Source organism: Thalassophryne amazonica, chromosome 6, assembly GCF_902500255.1.
Source record: "Thalassophryne amazonica chromosome 6, fThaAma1.1, whole genome shotgun sequence".
Classification (NCBI taxonomy): Eukaryota; Metazoa; Chordata; class Actinopteri; order Batrachoidiformes; family Batrachoididae; genus Thalassophryne; species Thalassophryne amazonica.
In genome coordinates, this window is record NC_047108.1 from 80,349,276 (window position 1) to 80,371,186 (window position 21,911).

The window sequence follows — 21,911 nt, forward strand, 5'->3', positions numbered from 1 at the left end:
TTACTTATAAGGTTTTGAATAATCAGGTCCCATCTGATCTTAGGGACCTCTTAGTACCATATCACCCCAATAGAGCACTTCGCTCTCAGACTGCAGGCTTACTTGTAGTTCCTAGGGTTTGTAAGAGTAGAATGGGAGGCAGAGCCTTCAGCTTTCAGGCTCCTCTCCTGTGGAACCAGCTCCCAATTCGGATCAGGGAGACAGACACCCTCTCTACTTTTAAGATTAAGCTTAAAACTTTCCTTTTTGAAAAAGCTTATAGTTAGGGCTGGATCGGGTGACCTGAACCATTCCTTAGTTATGCTGCTATAGACTTAGACTGCTGGGGGGTTCCCATGATGCACTGAGTGTTTCTTTCTCTTTTTGCTCTGTATGCACCACTCTGCATTTAATCATTAGTGATTGATCTCTGCTCTCTTCCACAGCATGTCTTTTTCCTGATTCTCTCCCCTCAGCCCCAACCAGTCCCAGCAGAAGACTGCCCCTCCCTGAGCCTGGTTCTGAAGGAGGTTCCTTCCTGTTAAAAGGGAGTTTTTCCTTCCCACTGTCGCCAAGTGCTTGCTCATAGGGGGTCGTTTGACCGTTGGGGTTTTTCTGTAATTATTGTATGGCTTTTGCCTTACAATATAAAGTGCCTTGGGGCAACTGTTTGTTGTGATTTGGCACTATATAAATAAAATTGATTTGATTTGATTTGACTTATTACCAGCATATCCTCACAAAAAATAATAAATTGTAAAAAGCAGTCATCTACCTTTAGTAGACTTTGTTCTGGTCGGTGTCTGCCTCCTTTGCTTCTTCTGAAACGCTGTACATCACCTGTTCCTCCTGCTCTCCTCCTCGCTGCAGCGGTGAGGATCTGGTTTGTGGCTCGGCTGCTGTTCCTGGACTAACTGATCTTGGTCGCGTTGTATGGCTGTCATTTTTTTCCATCTGGGGCAGCGATGTCTTTGTGGAGAACCAGTGTCGCACCAAGTCTGCTGTTAATCCACTAGCCTGGACCAGTTGCTGTAGCTAGTGGACACAGGACAACCTGCGTTAGACTGTACCACTGTGCCAACACACATTTGATGATGCTGAGATTTTCATTCATGCTTTTGTATCATTCTGGTCAGATGCACAATAGCATTACGCTTTTGGATGGTTCTGAATGTAGCTGCTTGAACATTTACTGGAACAAAGAAATTTCACTACACCGATGTGACTTTCTTTACACAGACTATCTGTTCACACAAGGGCAGATTTTAAGATTCTGATCTTAGGGTCACTTCACACATAACACAATTGAAGCCAACTAGCACACAAAGGAGGAATTGCATGCCATTCATGAACAATCAGAGCTGCCTCCAAAGCCCTGTTGCTACAATCATTTGCGCACACCAGCAGCTGAAAGACAGTGTGTGCCCTGTGAGAGCCCATTTGATCCCTTTTGCGGCAGGTGTAGGTCAAATTCCACGAACATTCAACACCGCTCCCTTGACACTTAGAAAATGTGTGGCCATTCGCACAATCAGCACAATAACAGTGAACAGACAATCACTTTCGAGCTGGATATGAAACTCGTCTAAGTGCCACCATGAGTGTGGCGTTGCAAAAAGCCACACACGTGGTATGCATGTGTATTGCACGTGTGCACTTGTGTCAAACCCCCCCCACAAAACACATGGCGTACGTGTCTTTCACCACCATCCCCAACACATATGGAGTGCGGGAAAATGCTGATATGTATGTACAGAAATGATCACATGGGGGCTGAACAGCCACGTCTGAGCACACACGGCATGGCGAGGTGCCTGTCAGCTGATTGCAGCAGACTGACAGCTCGAAATGACGGGTCAGTGCACACGGCATGTCATGTTACAAACAGACCACCACCAGGCCAGGTATACAACCCCTGCCAAAAATTACGGAATCACCGGCCTTGGAGGATGTTCATTCAGTTGTTTAATTTTGTAGAAAAAAAAGCAGATCACAGACATGACACAAAACTAAAGTCATTTCAAATGGCAACTGTCTGGCTTTATGAAACACTGTAATAAATCAGGAAAAAAAAATTGTGACCGTCAGTAACGGTTACTTTTTTAGACCAAGCAGAGGGAAAAAAATATGGACTCACCCACAAATTATGGAATCACCCTGTAAATTTTCATCCCCAAAACTAAAACCTGCATCAAATCAGATCTGCTCGTTAGTCTGAATCTAAAAAGGAGTGATCACACCTTGGAGAGCTGTTGCACCAAGTGGACTGAAATGAATCATGGCTCCAACACGAGAGATGTCAATTGAAACAAAGGAGAGGATTATCAAACTCTTAAAAGAGGGTAAATCATCACGCAATGTTGCAAAAGATCTTGGTTGTTCACAGTCAGCTGTGTCTAAACTCTGGACCAAATACAAACAACATGGGAAGGTTGTTAAAGGCAAACATAATGGTAGACCAGGGAAGACATCAAAGCGTCAAGACAGAAAACTTAAAGCAATATGTCTCAAAAATCGAAAATGCACAACAAAACAAATGAGGAACGAATGGGGGGAAACTGGAGTCAATGTCTGTGACCGAACTGTAAGAAACCGCCTAAAGGAAATGGGATTTACATAAGAAAAGCTAAACGAAAGCCATCATTAACACCTAAACAGAAAAAAACAAGGTTACAATGGGCTAAGGAAAAGCAATCATGGACTGTGGATGAAAGTCATATTCAGTGATGAATCTCGAATCTGCATTGGGCAAGGTGATGATACTGGAACTTTTGTTTGGTGCCGTTCCAATGAGATTTATAAAGATGACTGCCTGAAGAGAACATGTAAATTTCCACAGTCATTGATGATATGGGGCTGTATGTCAGGTAAAGGCACTGGGGAGATGGCTGTCATTACATCATCAATAAATGCACAAGTTTATGTTGATATTTTGGACACTTTTCTTATCCCATCAACTGAAAGGATGTTTGGGGATGATGAATTCATTTTTCAAGATGATAATGCATCTTGCCATAGAGCAAAAACTGTGAAAACATTCCTTGCAAAAAGACACATAAGGTCAATGTCATGGACTGCAAATAGTCCGGATCTTAATCCAATTGAAAATCTTTGGTGGAAGTTGAAGAAAATGGTCCATGACAAGGCTCCAACCTGCAAAGCTGATCTGGCAACAGCAATCAGAGAAAGTTGGAGCCAGATTGATGAAAAGTACTGTTTGTCACTCATTAAGTCCATGCCTCAGAGACTGCAAGCTGTTATAAAATCCAGAGGTGGTGCAACAAAATACTAGTGATGTGTTGGAGCGTTCTTTTGTTTTTCATGATTCCATATTTTTTTCCCTCTGCTTTGTCTAAAAAAGTAACCGTTACTGACTGCCACAATTTTTTTTCCTGATTTCTTATAGTGTTTCTTAAAGCCAGAAAGTTGCCATTTGAAATGACTTTAGTTTTGTGTCATGTCTGATCTGCTTTTTTTCTACAAAATTAAACAACTGAATGAACATCCTCCGAGGCCGGTGATTCCATAATTTTTGCCAGGGGTTGTATAAATAATTAGGACAATACATACATAGACAATTACATAACAAATAACTAAAATGAATGACCACATAACACACAAAGAGAGTGACACGTTGGTCTGGGCACTGAACGGACAAGGGGGCGTGTCTGCCAACAGCAGCTGCTGTTGAGATCTCTGCTCCTGGACGTCCCAGTGGGGGAACACGTACCGTGTTTTGAAGGACATGGACTTACAACTTTCCTTCGTGAGGCACATGACTCTTCCTGCTGTCCTCACGTAGAAATACATAAACATCTTTTGCCTTTGCGCTGGGCTGCAGCGGCTGCACACATAGCGCACCTCGGCAGGCTGCGGGCAGGCCCGACACGCACGTCCATACATCGTCTAATTTCTCTTTTTTGAAAACATACGTTTAGCTCCTTGTTGATTTTAAATATTTCACGCTCCTGGTGTAAGACAGCAAATGTAGTGCAGTGGTAAAGTTTCCGTTTGTTAATCAGAACTTCTGTAAATTGCAGGTTAAAATCCTGTGACTGGCATTTAATTTTTATTTAACCAGAGTTATTTAACTGCAAGGTTCTGTATTGGGTCCCCTTTTATTTTTTTTATATCAACCCAGTGATTTTCACTAATACAGCAATATCTAATCTATCAGTGTCCGGTGATTGTATTAATTATTTATATACCCGGCTGGACATAAGACATAATGAGAGCGCACTGCTTCATTCATGACTATACGTCTTTGACCATGGGCCGTCTACAGAGGAACAGATGGTTCATACTTGTATTGTCCGCTCGATAAAAGAGATTCAATAAAATGCATTTTTTACCCCCATAGCAGAGGCACAATGTGGTGCAACATGTTCCAGCTGCTCATACTGTATTCGTACTTGTGCACATAACAGTCACCAGTGCATCCCGCACACTTGTGCAACCGTACGTCCCTCATGACAGCAGGTGGAATGTTTCGTGGGTCTCCATTTCGTGTTTGGTTCACGGATTTTCTTCCAGTTTCTGCATCTTTCGTGTTATGTGTGAAGGGGCCCTGAACCCCTGATTTGCTGTGCAGCCATATGTGCTGCCACATACCCTACAATCTCAAGGTCAGTCTGATGTGTGCTGCTTAAACTAAGAGGAAAATCTCAAAATGTTTGTTATTATGGATCAATTTTGTGGAACAGTTTGCCAACTAAAATTAAGCAGTTGAGTTCTGTATTTTCAAGTCCAGGCTCCAGACATTTTCTTCCACCATTTACAATCAATGAGGGTGTACAGTTGCAAAATGTTTAAATTTGTGGAACCCTAATGTTTTAAATCAGATTAAACATTAGACTAAACGTTGAGTTTGGCTTGAAAAGGCTACCATGATGATATGGAGTCTAAGGAGACTGCTCCAAATTAATTGTATTTACTTTGCAGGCTTGTTTGGGGTTTACTGTTTTTATATATATATATATATATATATATATATATATATATATATATATACCAAACGGATCTCTGTGCATAAATTTCTATAGCAACAGGGAAAAAAGGAGATAATGATCTATGCAAAAGTCCAAAACGAAAGCTGGTTAGAGACATGACTGCATTACATTCAATAATTAAAGTATGTTTGTAATACCTTGAGCCTGGCTTGAAACTGAAAACACTAAAGTGGGAAGCAGAGGTAGAGATATGTAGCTAGAGCAAGATCGTTATTATTTAAACATAGGCGCACAGAGAATTATACACTCTGATAAACATATGTGGAGTTATGACCAACATGTAGTGCACTGACCTATTTTCAAAAGGAACCTTCCTCCATCATCCCCCAATATACCACCAAGAAATGGCGTCAATCAGATGAGGCATTCTTTAGTTATTGTTCACAAATAAATGGAGTGAAAACATTATGCCACCACCAACATCACTGAGTGGGGGCATAAAAAGTCTAAGTGCATTTACTGATCTGAATTGTGACTCATGCTGATGTCCGATGGACAATAAATTAATGAATTAAGAAGTAAAACTGACACTTTCAAAGATTTTCCTAAGGATGAGTAGATGTAACCATGTTAAAAATGCGTGTGCACTGCTGTCCTTAAAGATGTTATGGATCCATCAGACACCTGTCCCATACTTTATCTCAGCGGCACAAACACAAACTGAGGCTTATGAAGAGCTGAAACCTATAACTAGCAAAAAATGAAATTCTGCGTCAGTAATACAAGAAAGTGAACATATGTGGCAGACAATGGCGGAATGCGTGAGCCCAAACATAAAACCACCACTGAGTGTTTGTTTTGAATGACCGGTGACTGAACCAATAAGTGGGACCAGAATTAGCCAAGCCAGGCTGCACAGAATAAATCTCTGTGGTAATGGTGTTTCACACACACACACACACACACACACACACACACACACACACACACACACACACACAATATATATATATATATATATTCTCCACTCACCCTCTAGCTGCCACCTTATCGTGGTGGGGGAGTTTGCGTACCCGGATGATCCTAGGAGCTATGTTGTCGGGGGCTTTGTGCTCCCTGTAGGGTCTCCCAAGGCAAAAAGGTCCTAGGTGACGGGTCAGACTAAGGGCAGTTCAGAACCTCCATGACCAGTAAAAGATCAAGGAGCGAGATGTCGACCGGTACGGCGGAGCCGGGGTCCCACCCTGGAGCCAGGCCCGGGGTTGGGGCTCGTGCGCGAGCGCCTGGTGGACGGGCCTTAGCCCATGGGGCCCGGCCGGGCTCAGCCCGAAAGAGCGACATGGGCCCGCCCACCTGCAGAGGGGGCCATGGGGGCCGGGTGCAAAGAGGATTGGGTGGCAGTCGAGGGCGGGTGGCCCGGCGGCCCGGTCCACGCTCACAGCCCGTGGCTGTTGGGACGTGGAATGTCACCTCAGTCGGGCTCACCTCCACGCACAGCTTGGGCTCTGGTACCCAACTCCTGGAGAGGGGCTGGACGCTTGATTTTTCTGACGTTGCCCATGGGAAGAGGCGGAGAGCTGAGGTCGTATTGCTTATTGCTCCCCAGCTCAGTCGCCAAGTGTTGGAGTTCACTCTGGTGAACGAGAGGGTCGCGTCCCTACGCCTTTGGGTTGGGGAGAGGTCTCTCACCGTTGTCTCGGCCTACGGGCCGAGAAGCAGTGCAGAGTACCTGACCTTCCTGGAGTCGCTGGGAGGGGTACTAGATAGCGCTCCGACTGGGGACTCCATTGTTCTCCTGGGGGATTTCAACGCCCACGTGGGCGGCGACAGTGAGAACTGGAGGGGGGGTGATCGGGAAGCACGGCCTCCCCGATCTGAACCCGAGTGGTGTTCAGTTGGTGGACTTCTGTGCTAGTCACAGTTTGTCCATCACGAACACCATGTTCGAGCACAAGGGGGTCCATCAGTGCACGTGGCACCAGGACACCCTGAGCCAGAGGTCGATGATCGACTTTGTAGTTGTATCATCTGACCTTCGGCCACGTGTCTCGGACACTCGAGTGAAGAGAGGGGCAGAGCTGTCGACTGATCACCACCTGGTGGTGAGTTGGATCCGCTGGGAAGGGAGGAAGCCGGTAAGACCTGGCAGGCCCAAACGTATCGTGAGGGTCTGCTGGGAACGACTGGCAGAACCCTCTGTCAGCGAGGTCTTCAACTCCCACTTTCGGGAGAGCTTCTCCCAGATCCCAGGGGAGGTTGGAGACATGGAGTCCGAGTGGACCATGTTCTCCACCTCCATTGTCGATGCGGCTGCTCGTAGCTGTGGTCGCAAGGTCTCTGGTGCCTGTCGCGGCGACAATCCTTGAACCCGGTGGTGGACACCGGAAGTAAGGGATGCCGTCAAGCTGAAGGAGTCCTACTTATCTTTGTTGGTAGGTGGGACCCCAGAGGCAGCTGACAGGTGCCGGCAGGCCAAGCGTGCCGCAGCCCGTGCGGTCACAGAGGCAAAAACTCGGGTCTGGGAGGAGTTCGGGGAGGCTATGGAGGACTATCAGTCGGCCTCGAAGAGATTCTGGCAAACCGTCCGACACCTCAGGAGGTGGAAGCAGCTCTCAACCAGCACTGTTTACGGTGCGAGTGGGGAGCTGTTGACCCTGACTGGGGATGTTGTCGGGCGGTGGAAGGAGTACTTCAAGGATCTCCTCAATCCCATCGTCACGTCTTCCGAAGAGGAAGCGGAGACTGGGGACTCAGAGGCGGACTCATCCATTACCCAGGCCGAAGTCACCGAGGTGGTTAGAAAGCTCCTCGGTGGCAAGGCTCCTGGGGTGGATGAAATCCGTCCTGAGTACCTTAAGTCTCTGGATGTTGTGGGACTGTCTTGGCTGACACGCCTCTGCAACATCGCGTGGCGATCGGGGACAGTGCCTCTGGATTGGCAGACCGGGGTGGTGGCCCCTCTGTTTAAGAAGGGGGACCGGAGGGTGTGTTCCAACTATAGGGGGATCACACTCCTCAGCCTCCCCGGTAAGGTCTATTCCAGAGTACTGGAGAGGAGAATTCGACCGATGGTCGAACCTCGGATTCAGGAGGAGTAGTGTGGTTTTCGTCCTGGTCGTGGCACCCTGGACCAGCTCTACACGCTCCATCAGGTGCTCGAGGGTTCATGGGAGTTCGCCCAACCAGTCCACAGGTGTTTTGTGGATCTGGAGAAGGCGTTCGACCGTGTCCCTCGGGGCACCCTGTGGGGAGTGCTCCGGGAATATGGGGTCCGGAGCCCTTTGCTAAGGGCTCTCCGATCCCTGTAAGACCGCAGCAGGAGCTTGGTTCGCATTGCCGGCCGAGAAGAGTTTCCTCCGCAGGGTGGCTGGGTGCTCCCTTAGAGATAGGGTGAGGAGCTCGGTCACTCGGGAGGAGCTCGGAGTCGAGCCGCTGCTCCTCCACGTCGAAAGGAGTCAGTTGAGGTGGCTCGGGCATCTTTTCCGGATGCCCCCTGGACGCCTCGCTGGAGAGGTGTTCCGGGCACGTCCCACTGGGAGGAGGCCCCGGGGAAGACCCAGGACACGCTGGAGGGACTATATCTCTCAGCTGGCTTGGGAAAGCCTTGGGGTTCCCCCCGAGGAGCTGGGGGAGGTGTGTGTGGATCGGGAGGTCTGGGCGGCTTTGCTTGAGCTGCTGCCCCCGCGACCCGACTCCGGATAAAGCGGAAGAAAATGGATGGATGGAGCTCCTGCAGCTCCAGTTATTTGCTGCAGCTCTTGCAGCAAATAATGAAACTCCCCGAATCGGGAACGTCTCATGAGGATTTTGTGAACCCAGAGAAGGCACCGCTTGCGACATTTGCCAGCTTTGCACAACAAACAGAGCACAGCAACTCGCTCCGTGTGTGAGACTCATAAAACGCAGGGAAGACGAAGACAACACACTGGAAATTGTTTTTTCCTTATTTATTCCTTTATTAGGTCATTCTACTGGTGCTTATAGTTGATAAAACTTAGATAAAATTACTTGCACCAGTGCTAGTGCAGTATAAAATTACACGCACCGCTCTAATAATACATACACAAACTAGCACATGCATGTACTAATTCGACCTCTGCATCACAGATGTGTAAACTGCCCATGCCATGGGCACTAACACACCCCCATACCATCACAGATGCTTGTTTTTGAACTTTGCGCTGGTAACAATCTGGATGGTCCTTTTCCTCTTTTGTCTGGAGGACACGACGTCCATGATTTCCAAAGAACAATTTGAAACGTGGACTCATCAGACCATAGTACACTTTTCCACTTTGCGTCTGTCCATTTCAAATGAGCTCGGGCCCAGAGAAGGTGGCGGCATTTCTGGAAGTTGTTGATGTATGACTTTTGCTTTGCATGGTAGAGTTTTAACTTGCACTTGTAGATGTAGCGACAAAATGTGTTAACTGACAACAGTTTTCTGAAGGGTTCCTGAGCCCATGCGGTAAGATTCCTTACACAATGATGTCGGTTTTTAATCCAGTGCCGCCTGAGGGATCGAAGGTCACAGGCATTCAATGTTGGTTTTCGGCCTTGCCGCTTACGTGTAGAAAGTTCTCCAGATTCTCTGAATCTTCTGATTATATTACGGATTGTAGATGATGGAATCCCTAAACTCCTTGCAATTGGATGTTGAGAAACATTGTTCTTAAACTGTTGGACTATTTTTTCACGCAGTTGTTCACAAAGTGGTGATACTCACCCCATCTTTCCTTGTGAAAGGCTGAGCCTTTTGGGGATGCTTCTTTTATACCCAATTATGACACTCCCCTGTTTCCAATTAACCTGTTCACCTGTGGAATGTTCCCAAACAGGTGTTCTTTGAGCATTCATCAACTTTCCCAGTCTTTTGTTGCCCTTGTCCCAGCTTATTTGAAATGTATTCCAGGCATCAATTTCAAAATGAATAAATATTTGCACAAAAACAAAAAAGTCTATCATTTTGAACATTAAATATCTTGTCTTTGTGGTGTACAGTGGTCCCTCATTTATCGCGGGAGTTACGTTCTAAAAATAACCCGCTATAAGCGAAATCCACGAAGTAGTCAGAGCTATTTTTTTGCAATTATTATAGATGTTTTAAGGCTGTAAAACCCCTCACTACCCACTTTATACACTTTTCTCAAAAAGGCATCAACATTTTCTCACTTTTCTCTTCTGTCTAAACACTCTCTTTTTTCTTCTGTGCGAGAAGATTATAAACAGACACACGCAGAACACAATGTGCATACTCTCCCTTCGCTCACTGCCTCCGGAGGTACGGATGTGGGACCCGCAAAGAATCCAAGTCCTCTCTCGGTGGCCACGGAGCTCTGCGGCTGCGGTCAACATCCGGATCAAAACAGCGAGCGTAGTCTCTGGACCTGTTGCCAGATTTGGCGTAGCTCCGCACAGCAGACAGGAGGGTGGTGTGAGTGGCCCGCTGCTGCGTTTACCGAGCCCGCAGTAAGCGCATCGGAGGCAGTGAGAGCAATCCTGGTGATGCCAACCAGTGCCGCGACTGGCCCGCCTGATAAGGACGCAGAACAATGCGCTGTATATAAAAAAAAAAAAAAACACATGCAAAATTGCACTAAAACAAATCCATGAAACTGCGAGGCCGCGAAAGGTGAACCGCGTTATAGCGAGGGACCACTGTATTCAACTAAATATAGGTTGAAGAGGATTTGCAAATCATTGTATTGTTTTTTACATTTCACACAACGTCCCAACTACATTGGAATTGTGAGTATTATATATATATATATATATATATATATATATATATATATATATATATATATATATATATATATATATATATCCCGTGGACTTCAGGAGAGAGCCCGCTCTGCACGCTCCACTAACCATCAATGGCGCTGAAGTGGAGCTGGTGAGCAGCACAAAGTTCCTGGGTGTACACATCTCCCAAGACCTGTCCTGGAACATCAACACCACATCTCTGGCCAAAAAAGCCCAACAGCGACTCTACTTTCTGCGGAAACTGAGGAAAGCAAGAGCCCCGACACCCATCATGTACTCCTTCTACAGGGGTACCATCGAGAGCATCCTGACCAGCAGCATCACTGTGTGGTACGGTGCCTGCACTGTATCCTGCCGCAAGACCCTGCAGCGCACTGTGAAAGCAGCTGGGAAGATCGTCGGTGTTCCTCTCCCCTCTCTGCTGGACATCTACCACACCCGCCTCACCTGCAAAGCCACCAGGATCGCAGGTGACCCCACCCACCCAACTCACAATCTTTTTATCCTTCTGCCATCAGGGACGAGACTGCAGAGTCTCCGGGCCAAAACCAGCAGGCTCAAAGACAGTTTCCTCCACCGGGCAGTCAGGATGCTCAACTCCCTCCCTTCTCTGCCTCCACTCACCCCCCGTGACACCCCCCACTGACCGTGCATGCCCACGCACACCTCACTTTATCCTCCCCCATTGCACTATTGCATCCACATCAGGACTGCCTGTACTGGTACACTAGTATACAGTCATTACACTATCATCAGCATACTGCCACTTGCACCACTGTATTACTCTGTTATACATTGCACTAACGTATTTAATGTCATACTGTTTATAATAGTACACTTTGCCATTTGCCCAACAGCATCATACTGTTATACTTAAACGACCTACACTGTTTTATATTATTTTATTTTGTAAATCAGTAATATTTAAGGTAAAGTTTTTACTTAGCTTAGTCCATCCATCCATTTTCTTCCGCTTTATCCGGAGTCGGGTCGCGGGGGCAGCAGCTCAAGCAAAGCCGCCCAGACCTCCCGATCCACACACACACCTCCTCCAGCTCCTCCGGGGGAACCCCAAGGCGTTCCCAAGCCAGCCGAGAGATGTAGTCCCTCCAGCGTGTCCTGGGTCTTCCCCGGGGCCTCCTCCCAGTGGGACGTGCCCGGAACACCTCTCCAGCGAGGCGTCCAGGGGGCATATGGAAAAGATGCCCGAGCCACCTCAACTGACTCCTTTCGACATGGAGGAGCAGCGGCTCGACTCCGAGCTCCTCCCCTATCTCTAAGGGAGCACCCAGCCACCTTGCGGAGGAAACTCATCTTGGCCGCTTGTACTCGCGATCTCGTTCTTTCGGTCATGAGCCAAATCTCATGACCATAGGTGAGGATCGGAACTTAGATCGATCGGTAAATCGAGAGCTTTGCCCCCCTACTCAGCTCTCTCTTCACCACGACGGTCCGATACAGCGACCGCATTACTGCAGATGCTGCACCGATCCGTCTATCGATCTCACGCTCCATCCGTCCCTCACTCGTGAACAAGACCCTGAGATACTTAAACTCCTCCACTTGAGGCAAGGACACTCCACCGACCTGAAGAGGGCAAAGCACCTTTTTCCGGTCGAGAACCATGGCCTCGGATTTGGAGGTGCTGATTTTCATCCCGGACGCTCCACACTTCGCTGCAAACCACCCCAGTGCACGCTGAAGGTCCTGATTTGACAAAGCCAACAGAACCACATCGTCTGCAAACAGCAGAGACGAGATTCTGTGGTTCCCAAACCAGACCCCCTCTACACCCTGGCTGCGCCTAGAAATTCTGTCCATAAAAATAATGAACAGAACCGGTGCCAAAGGGCAGCCCTGGTGGAGGCCAATGTGCACTGGAAACAGGTTTGACTTACTACCGGCAATGCGAACCAAGCTCCTGCTGCGGTCGTACAGGGACCGGATAGCCCTTAGCAAAGGACCCCGGACCCCGTACTCCCGGAGCACTCCCCATAGGGCGCTCCGCGGGACACGGTCGAATGCCTTCTCCAGATCCACAAAACACATGTGGACTGGTTGGGCAAACTCCCATGAACCCTCGAGCACTCGATGGAGCGTGTAGAGCTGGTCCAGTGTGCCGCGACCAGGACGAAAACCACACTGCTCCTCCTGAATCCGAGGTTCAACCATCGGTCGAATTCTCCTCTCCAGTACTCTGGAATAGACCTTACCAGGGAGGCTGAGAAGTGTGATCCCCCTATAGTTGGAACACACCCTCCGGTCCCCCTTCTTAAACAGAGGGACCACCTCCCCGGTCTGCCAATCCAGATGCACTGTCCCCGATCGCCACGCAATGTTGCAGAGGTGTGTCAGCCAAGACAGCCCTACAACATCCAGAGACTTAAGGTACTCAGGACGGATTTCATCCACCCCAGGAGCCTTGCCACCGAGGAGCTTTCTAACCACCTCGGTGACTTCGGCCTGGGTAATGGATGAGTCCGCCAAGCTGTGCGTGGAGGTGAGCCCTACTATCTCTAGTCGGTATCTCTCAACCTCCCGCACAAGCTCAGGCTCCTTCCCCACTAGCGAGGTGACATTCCACGTCCCAACAGCCAGGGGCTGTGAGCATGGACAGGGCCGCCGGCCACCCGCCCTCGACCGCCACCCAATCCTCTCTGCACCCGACCCCCATGGCCCCTTCTGCAGGTGGTGAACCCACAGGATACTTAGCTTAGTCGTAGTTTTTATTCTATACTCTGCACCGTGGGCCTGAGAGGACTGAAATTTCATCTGTGCTATGTCGAGCATGTATAGCATATTTGACAATAAAGCTGACTTTGAGATATACATACATACATACACACACGTGTGTATATACATACATATACGACATACAGTGAGGAAAATAAGTATTTGAACACCCTGCGGTTTTGCAAGTTCTCCCACTTAGAAATCACGGAGGGGTCTGAAATTTTCATCTTAGGTGCATGTCCACTGTGAGACATAATATAAAAAAATAAAATAAAAAAATCTGGAAATCAGAATATATGATTTTTTAATAATTTATTTGTATGTTACTGCTGCAAATAAGTATTTGAACACCTACCAACCAGCAAGAATTCTGGCTCACACAGACCTGTTAATTTTTCTTTAAGAAGCCCTGTTATTCTGCACTCTTTACCTGTATTAATTGCACCTGTTTGAACTTGTTACCTGTATAAAAGACACCTGTTCACACACTCAATCACACTCCAACCTGTTCACCATAGCCAAGAGCAAAGAGCTGTCTAAGGACACTGGGGACAAAACTGTAGACCTGCACAAGGCTGGGATGGACTACAGGACAGCAGACAAGCAGCTTGGTAGAAGACAACAACTGTTATGATTACTTGTATTTATTAGAAAGTGGAAGAAACACAAGATGCCTGTCAATCTCCCTCGGTCTGGGATTCCATGCAAAATCTCACTTTGTGGGGTAAGGATGATTCTGAGAATGCTCAGAACTACAAAGGAGGACCTGGTCAATGACATGAAGAGAGCTGGGACCACAGTCACAAAGATTACATTAGTAACACATGATGCTGTCATGGTTTAAAATCCAGCAGGGCAGCAAGGTCCCCCTGCTCAAGCCAGCACATGTCCATGTCTGTTTGAAGTTCACCAGTGACCATCTGGATGATCCAGAGGAGGCATGGGAGAAGGTCATGTGGTCATTTTGGAATCATCTCCACTTACCATGTTTAGAGGATGAGAACAACCCCAAGAAAACCATCCCAACCGTGAAGCATGGGGGTCGAAACATCATACTCTGGGGGTGCTCTTCTGCAAAGTGGACAGGACGACTGTACCGTATTGAAGAGAGGATGGATGGGGTCATGTACTGCGAGATTTTGGCAAACAACCTCCTTCCCTCAGTAAGAGCATTGAAGATGGGTCATGGCTGGGTATTCTAGCATGACAATGACCCCAAACACACAGCCAGGGCAACTAAGGAGGGGCTCCGTAAGAAGCATTTCAAGGTCCTGGTGTGGCCTGGCCAGTCTCCAGACCTGAACTCAATAGAAAATCTTTGGAGGGAGCTGAAACTCCAAACCTGAAAGATTTGGAGAAGATCTGTATGGAGGAGTGGACCAAAATCCCTGCTGCAGTGTGTGCAAACCTGGTGAAAAACTACACGAAAAGTTTGACCTCTGTAACTGCAAACAAAGGCTACTGTACCAAACATTAACATTGATTTTCACAGGTGTTCAAATACTTATTTGCAGCAGTAACATACAAATAAATTATAAAAAAAAAAAAAAAAAAAAAAAAAAAAATCATACATTGTGATTTCCGGATTTTTTTTTTTTTTTAAGATTATGTCTCACAGTGGACATGCACCTAAGATGAAAATTTCAGACCCCTCCATGATTTCTAAGTGCGAGAACTTGCAAAATCGCAGGGTGTTCAAATACTTATTTTATATATATATATATATATATATATATAAAAATCACTGCTTTTAAGACTGAGAAATACCACCTTATTCCACTGTACATTTTGTGAAACAGCCCTCAAGACTTAAATCCTGAACCCACAGGAAAGCAAAACCTTGTCAAGAATAATTTCTAACAAATGCCACTGAAAGCAGCGGCACAAATGAATCATGTTTCTTTTTTTACTCAGATTATTAAAAAAGTCACCTTCAAATCAAGGATCAACACAAATTGCATGCAATTGCACTATATAAATGGACTGCATTTACATAGGGCTTTTCCATCTGAATCAGAATCTCCTTTACCGTACCGTAATACCTTGCATTCTCTCTCTCTCTCTCTCTCACACACACACGTCAGGGTGCTACCATGCAAGGTGCTCACTACACACCAGGAACAACCTGGAGATTAAAGACCTTGCCCAATGGCCCTTTGTGATTTTCCAGCCAGGGTTTGAACCAAGGATCCTCTGGTCTCACGCCCACCATTTAACCATCACTGTCCCTTTCTTGATAAATACCTTTGACTCATCCAGGCTGCTGTGGGCATCAAGATGATCTTGGAGAATCTGTGTGTTCCCTTTCTGAAGGTCCTCTGCCAGAGCCACGTTCTGGTAAGCCTCCAGCCACTTCAGCTGGCCGTTCTTCTGAACGTAACGACAGTCCCCAAACCAACGCACTATTTCTGGCCTTGTCAGCTCTGTAGTGGTCATTAGTTCATCGTAGTCTGAAGCACTCGGCCACTGGGTCCTGGCATAAATCTGTTTAAGCAGGTGCAGCTGCTTCACAGTCTTCTTGCCTCGAACTGATGATGGCTTGGGAGAGTGGGATGTTTTGGGTGTTGGGTTGGAGGAACATGTTTTTGGAGACTGGGATGGTTTGGAGGTAAGGGACGGAGCGGGGTCAGAGAGGCGTGCAGATGTGCTGCTAGACTGAAGATGTAGCGTTGGGCTTTGTAAAGTTTCCCTGTCAGGTTTACCGTTAGCCTCAGTCACCTTTAGCATCTTCAGATTTATTTTAATAGGGTTAACTTTAAGCTCTCCTGAAGTGTCCTCATGCTGTCGCGCCTCCCAATCACCTTCTACCTCTTCTTCCAACTCTTGCAATGCCCGCTCTGCCTCCTCCTTCTTTTTCTCAGCCGCCACTCGCTTCTTCCTCTCAGTGAACCAGCCGTGGATCTCCCTTCTGGTCATTTTAGTCTCAGTTCGTAGTCTATCCACTTCCTCTACTGTAGGGTCAGGGTCCTGGGCAAAGCTGGCCTCTAGTGCCCTGACCTAAACATAAAAGAGAAAGGTCAAAGTCAACTACTCAGAATAAGTTGCACTTGTCAAACTAAATTACTTCTCCTTCAGCATTTTAATCTTGTTGTAATAATCTCACCTGGTAAGGCTCCCTCTCTTTGTAGCGAACAGCTGTGAAATCTGGAGAGGGTGCTCTGGTATGTCGGCGAGAAGGTGTGGTAGGAGAGGTGGGAGTCTGTGTGACACATGGGCTGAGGGGTGCTGAGCCCTGCTGGGGAGTTTTTGCACCAGACGTGCTGCTACTTTCAGACAGCTCGACGGGACTGGCAGCAGCGCCACTCCCTGTCGCATTTGTGCCACTCCCTCCTCCTGTGGCAGTGCCAGACTTACTCTGGCTACCTGTGGTGGAGCGTGTACCTTTGTGATTGCGAAAGTGGTAGCGCCGGTCACTGAACCACTTGCGGACCTCTCGCACTGTGAGTCCAGTTATACCAGTGAGCCGCTCCACCTCATCATGGTCTGGAAATTGACTGACCTGAAAGCTATCCTTCAGAGTACCAAGCTGCTCCTGAGACTTCTTGCTCTTGGAGAAGATGGGGTCCAGGAATGTGTTAACAAGTGTCTGAGAGCTGCCTGAAGGAGCTGCTGGAGATGGGAAAGACGATTTGGAAGCTGGAGAAGGCACCTCCTCATTTTTGACTGGTGGTGAATCACTGCGGGTTGCAACATCACTTGGGCCCTCTGTGCTTGCGGGGGAACTACTTCTTGTAGCTGCATTAATTTTGTTGCTGCCATTATTACCTTCCTTGCTCTTCCGTCCATCGTTGCTGTTTTTGCCATCGCTGTTGTGTTTGCCACTTGTGGTGCTTTTGTTATTATTTTTGTCATTGTTACTGTCTACAATGCTGGTGTTGTTAGATTTGCTGATGTCAGTGTTCTTACAATCATTGTGGCTTTTAGGAGCATTTAAATGTTTGGCAACACTGCTGTTGCTCTTGTCATGAGAATCAGCATGAGCAGTGCAGTGTCTACCATTCACATTGCTTGCCTTGGCATCACTGTGTTTACTGTTGCTTAGACTTAGATTGATGACACTGGATGGACTGTTACCACTTGACCCACTAATAACATTGTTATTGTTCCCTCCTCCCCTTCTACTACCATTACTGCTGCTAATGACATTGCTCACAATACTACTGCTGCCCACAGTCCCCACCACCATGCTGCTTCCTTTGTCAGCCACCAGGGCTGCAGCAGGCCGAGCCTGCATCATGGGGCGAGCTGCTGCTTGAGGCTTTGGTGTGACAGCCAGAGCCACAGGAGCATTGCTAACCTGGATACCGTTGGCCACCACTGGCTGGGTAACGATGACCCCTCCTTGGGTGACAAGGGAGCTTTGAAGGATTTGCGGAATCCCTGTGGCCCCCAATGAGGCAGGTAGAACTGTGATTGTGTGTTGAGCTGAGCTGTGATGACTCTGGGTCTGGTTCTGGGAGTTGGAGGGTGTAGTCTGGATGATGGTGTTGAACATCTTCCTCCTGGCTTCCTCAATCTCCTCTGGAGACCAGCTGATGCCCTGTTTAAGTCTCTGGGCCGTGAACCAGATCTTGATCTGCTCTTCAGGGAACTTTGTGACCACAGTCAGGTAGCAGAGCTCAGCTTTTGTGGGGTATGGGAACTTACTGAAAGAAGTCTTTAGGAAAGAAGACGAGTCCATGGAGGCACTATAGGTTGGGATGCTGCTCAAAGGAATCATTACCTAAGAGTGGAAGAATACAAAGAATTTTTGTCAAAATGCTCACTTTACCCTGTGATAATCATTAAATACTGTTAATCAAATTTCATTAAATAAATAAAACCTTTGGGAGATTTTTCGAAGACGAGGAAACATCTGTTGAAGCTGTGATGGGAGCAGATTGATGGAAGTTTCTATTCTGAACCACTGAGACTACCTAAGAAAAAATGGGCAGGGAAAAAAATAATAATAAAATAAAATAATAAATAAATCAAAGACAAATAAATAAATAAAAACCCTAGAAGGATGTTGATTAGAGTACATACACCCACAGAAATGCCCCACAATCTTGTAAAAGTAAAAAACAAATCTTCAAGTCCCTCACAGTTCCTTTTTTTGTCCAAACATTTTCCAGCAAGTTTTCTAAAAATAGGCTGTAGTAACATTTCCATTTCTCAATATTAAACTGATATTTTTCAGATACGCACAGATGAAAATCACTTGGGTGAATGGGGAAAAACAAAAAACAACACAACAAATTCGTGAATAATCCAAACAGAATTACTAACAGATCATCACAGTGAAACCAAGAAACAAAAGAAACACCACATACCTGCGTGATGGGGGTTTTGAGTATCGGTAAAGTTCCAGAGCCATTGACTATCTGTATCGCTGAGGGCAGCGTGACCTTGGCTGACGTTCCATTGTGGACAATAGTTGGGACGTGTGTAACTGTAACTGCAGGAGTATCCTTCCTCTCCGCATCTCTGGAGGGAGTGATACTTTGTGAATCTGAAGAAAGCTCCTCAGAGATGGGATGAGACACTATTATCCTTTTCGGCTCCGATTTGCCTTTTAACATTCTCATAATTGGGGTTTTGCTTATCGAAATTTCACCATCCTTCCCGGCCTCTGTCCTAGTCACCAAATTCTGCTCAACTACCTCCCTCCTATCCCTCCTTCTGAGCTGCAGAGGAGCGTTTAATGTGCTTGGGTGAATCCTGGCATTGTGCAGGGCCAGACCTTCAAACTTGGGTGCAGAAGCTCCACAGTTGATACAGAGGAAGCTGGGGTCTGAGCGGAAGTCTGGGTGACCACTGTACACATGATCCAAGAACAGATTAAGGTCGTGGGTTTCAAAGTTACAAGGCCTACATGTGTATGTTCCAGCACAGTCTTTGACAGGGTCCTCTGCATCTGGTTTAGAAGACTCTCCGGGGTCTGTGGGGTTATGACCAGATGATCTGGCTTGATGAGGAATTAGAGAGTCTTGTTCAAGCTCCTCTTGAAGATGCAAGACCTTGCTGGGAATCATACAAGGAATAGTTGACTTCCTCTTGCTGGCCATAGTGGGACACCAGGGTGGGGGGGTTGGTCAAATGGCCGTGAGTGGGGTGTGGCTGAATATGGGTCGCTTCTGGTTGATTAAGGAGCAGGCATGAGGGGAGGAATGCAGCAAAGCATAGCCACAGGTCTGCACATTAGCTGGTCGTCCTCATCACGAGTCAGACTGAAACCCTGGAAATAACAGAACAGGTTTTAGTTCAAGTCTTCAGTTATGAAAAACAATACTTCTGAAACATGGTGAACAGATTTAACCAGTGACATCAAATGTTGCACTTCAAACTAAACTGTGGAACAAACAGACCAACAATAGTAAAGATGGTGGAATAACTTACACACAAAAACATTCAGGTCAAATTTGCAGTCCAATGAAAAATCGCGCACAACTAGACAAGAAATTAGAACTGAAATCTTAAAATACAGTCTTTTTTATTCATCTTAAAATAAATATTTCCTTCCAGCATTAAACTACACTTGAAGGCATTCAAGCAACATCAGTTCTTCACTATAGAGGCATTTTGGGAAACCTCCTGTCCAACCCTTTTCTCCCCCCTCCCCCACACAACAGTCTCATTTCCCTTCAAGACAGACAGACCCCAAGAGAGAGCACACTTTAAAAAAAACAAAAAAAAAAACAGAATGTCTGTCGATTCTTGAGTCACCTTTACACAGTTGGCTATTGAAATACTTGCTTGTAAATATTTTAAAATGGAGGATCTAAGTGATTTTTTTTGGGGGGGGGGGGGGGGGGGCACTAATACCAGAAAATAGTATGGGAGTCACAGACAGAATCAAACAAATAACCATTGTACATTATTATGATTTTTTTTAACCTTAAGGCCCAGTCACACTATGACGAACAGAGCAAAAGGATTAGTTAGGCATTTACATATTTTGTCCGTTGGCAAATACGTCAGTCTCCCGTGGAGTTGGGGCGCTAATGGACAGATAGCGTCACATTTCCATGGAGTTCTGCACTGAGCAGATGTATTTTCCTGGTTTACAGACAAATATGCTGCATTTGAGTGCTGTGGAAGCATGAAGTTACGTTTCCTCACTCGAACAGCTCTGCTGCATCTCCTCTCTGACAGAGAGAGCAAGAGTGCATGCTGTCCATTCCTTCAAGACACGGACCTGCACTTACTGTGTCGGTCCTTTCTCTGGTTGCTGGACTTTCGACCAATCAGAATTCCACAATGAACAGTAGAACAACAGCAGGAAAAATAAATGACATACAGAGGACAAAATGGCAAAAACAAAAACAGCAATGGTAAAGCTCTCTGCCTGATATCTGTCTGTCTGAAAGTTCTGACATGTTCAAAACTTTCAGACAGACTTTGCTGACATCAGCTGACAAGGTACGCATTTTGCAGATGGGAAAATTAGTTTTGTCAGACAAAAACAAACACAAACGTATAGAATTAGTTTGTCATACATTTCCTTGATCCGTCATAATGTGACTTTGTTCTTTACCAAGCCTAACAGGCTTCACCACACAAAAGAGTGAAGCCTCTTGATGAGAATCCTCCACTTTGTTCCATCTGAGTGATTTCACACCTAACATACGTGGGCAAGACCTTCAGGCATTTCAGTTTGGGCCAAACCAAAATAGCAGGTGTGAAAGCTGCCTCGGACTGTGATCCACACCAAAGCACCAAAATTTTTTATTCTGTCGGATTGTGTATTGTTGAGGACTGTTGTTGCAGATTTGTTGCCTCCTTCTGTGTTCCTCTTCTTCTCTCAAGCAATCAGATTCTGCCACAGCATTAACTAATGTTCCCAGGACATCCAGATGCTGCAGAATTGCAGCTTTTACACGAGGACTAAAAAAAAAAAAAAAAAAACATGATCTCTTTCTGCAAACAGTCCACTAATTCTAAGAGCACCAAAATGTTCTGATAGCAGACAGGACTGGTTGAGAGGCAGAAAATGAGGTTTATTTATAGCAGCAAGGGCTACATACGCGCAGTAAGCAACGCGAAGCAACTAGAAGCAAAACTCGGCGCGCAACGATACGCCATCAGACGCCAACCGACACTGTAATAATGCCAAGACAGCATGCTTTTCTGCCGTACACGATACGCAGCATATGCACCTGTATGATGGCCCGGTGTGAGAGGGGCTTTATGCCAAATATGAATGAAATTGATGAGCTGGCTCTTGAGATATCGTGCCAACAAGTGAAATCAAAGACATGCTATTCGCTATATTCCACCCCCCCCATATATCATATTGAGTGAGAAAAAGTAAAATAAGGTGACAGAAAATAAATGAATGAAATAGCTCTATAGTACCTCCCGGATGGTAGAAGCGTAAACAGATGATGGCCAGGATTATGGCCATGTGAAACCAAAGTAGTCAAACCAAAAGTACAAAATGTAACACAGACTCATGAACCTTGGTTCAAACCTTGTTCTGGACTTTCAGGTGTGAAAACGCCC

The 21,911-nt window shown here is 46.5% G+C and overlaps 1 protein-coding gene across 2 annotated transcripts in view; it reads right to left on the reverse strand.

Annotated features, from left to right (window-relative positions):
- The window catches only part of zhx3 (zinc fingers and homeoboxes 3), a 45,108-nt gene that overhangs the window by 5,065 nt on the left and 18,132 nt on the right, over nucleotides 1-21,911 (reverse strand). Inside the window, exons 2-6 of one of the 2 annotated variants that reach the window (XM_034172595.1) lie at nucleotides 18,740-19,644; nucleotides 18,251-18,343; nucleotides 16,531-18,150; nucleotides 15,672-16,424; nucleotides 760-1,014 (exon numbers count right to left, since the gene is read on the reverse strand). In XM_034172595.1, the coding sequence (XP_034028486.1) occupies nucleotides 760-1,014; nucleotides 15,672-16,424; nucleotides 16,531-18,150; nucleotides 18,251-18,343; nucleotides 18,740-19,474 (3,456 nt within the window). In that variant the 5' untranslated portion in view covers nucleotides 19,475-19,644. Of the gene's footprint in view, nucleotides 1-754; nucleotides 1,015-15,671; nucleotides 16,425-16,530; nucleotides 18,151-18,250; nucleotides 18,344-18,739; nucleotides 19,854-21,911 lie in introns of those variants that run through there. The other variant, XM_034172596.1, reaches the window with a different exon arrangement.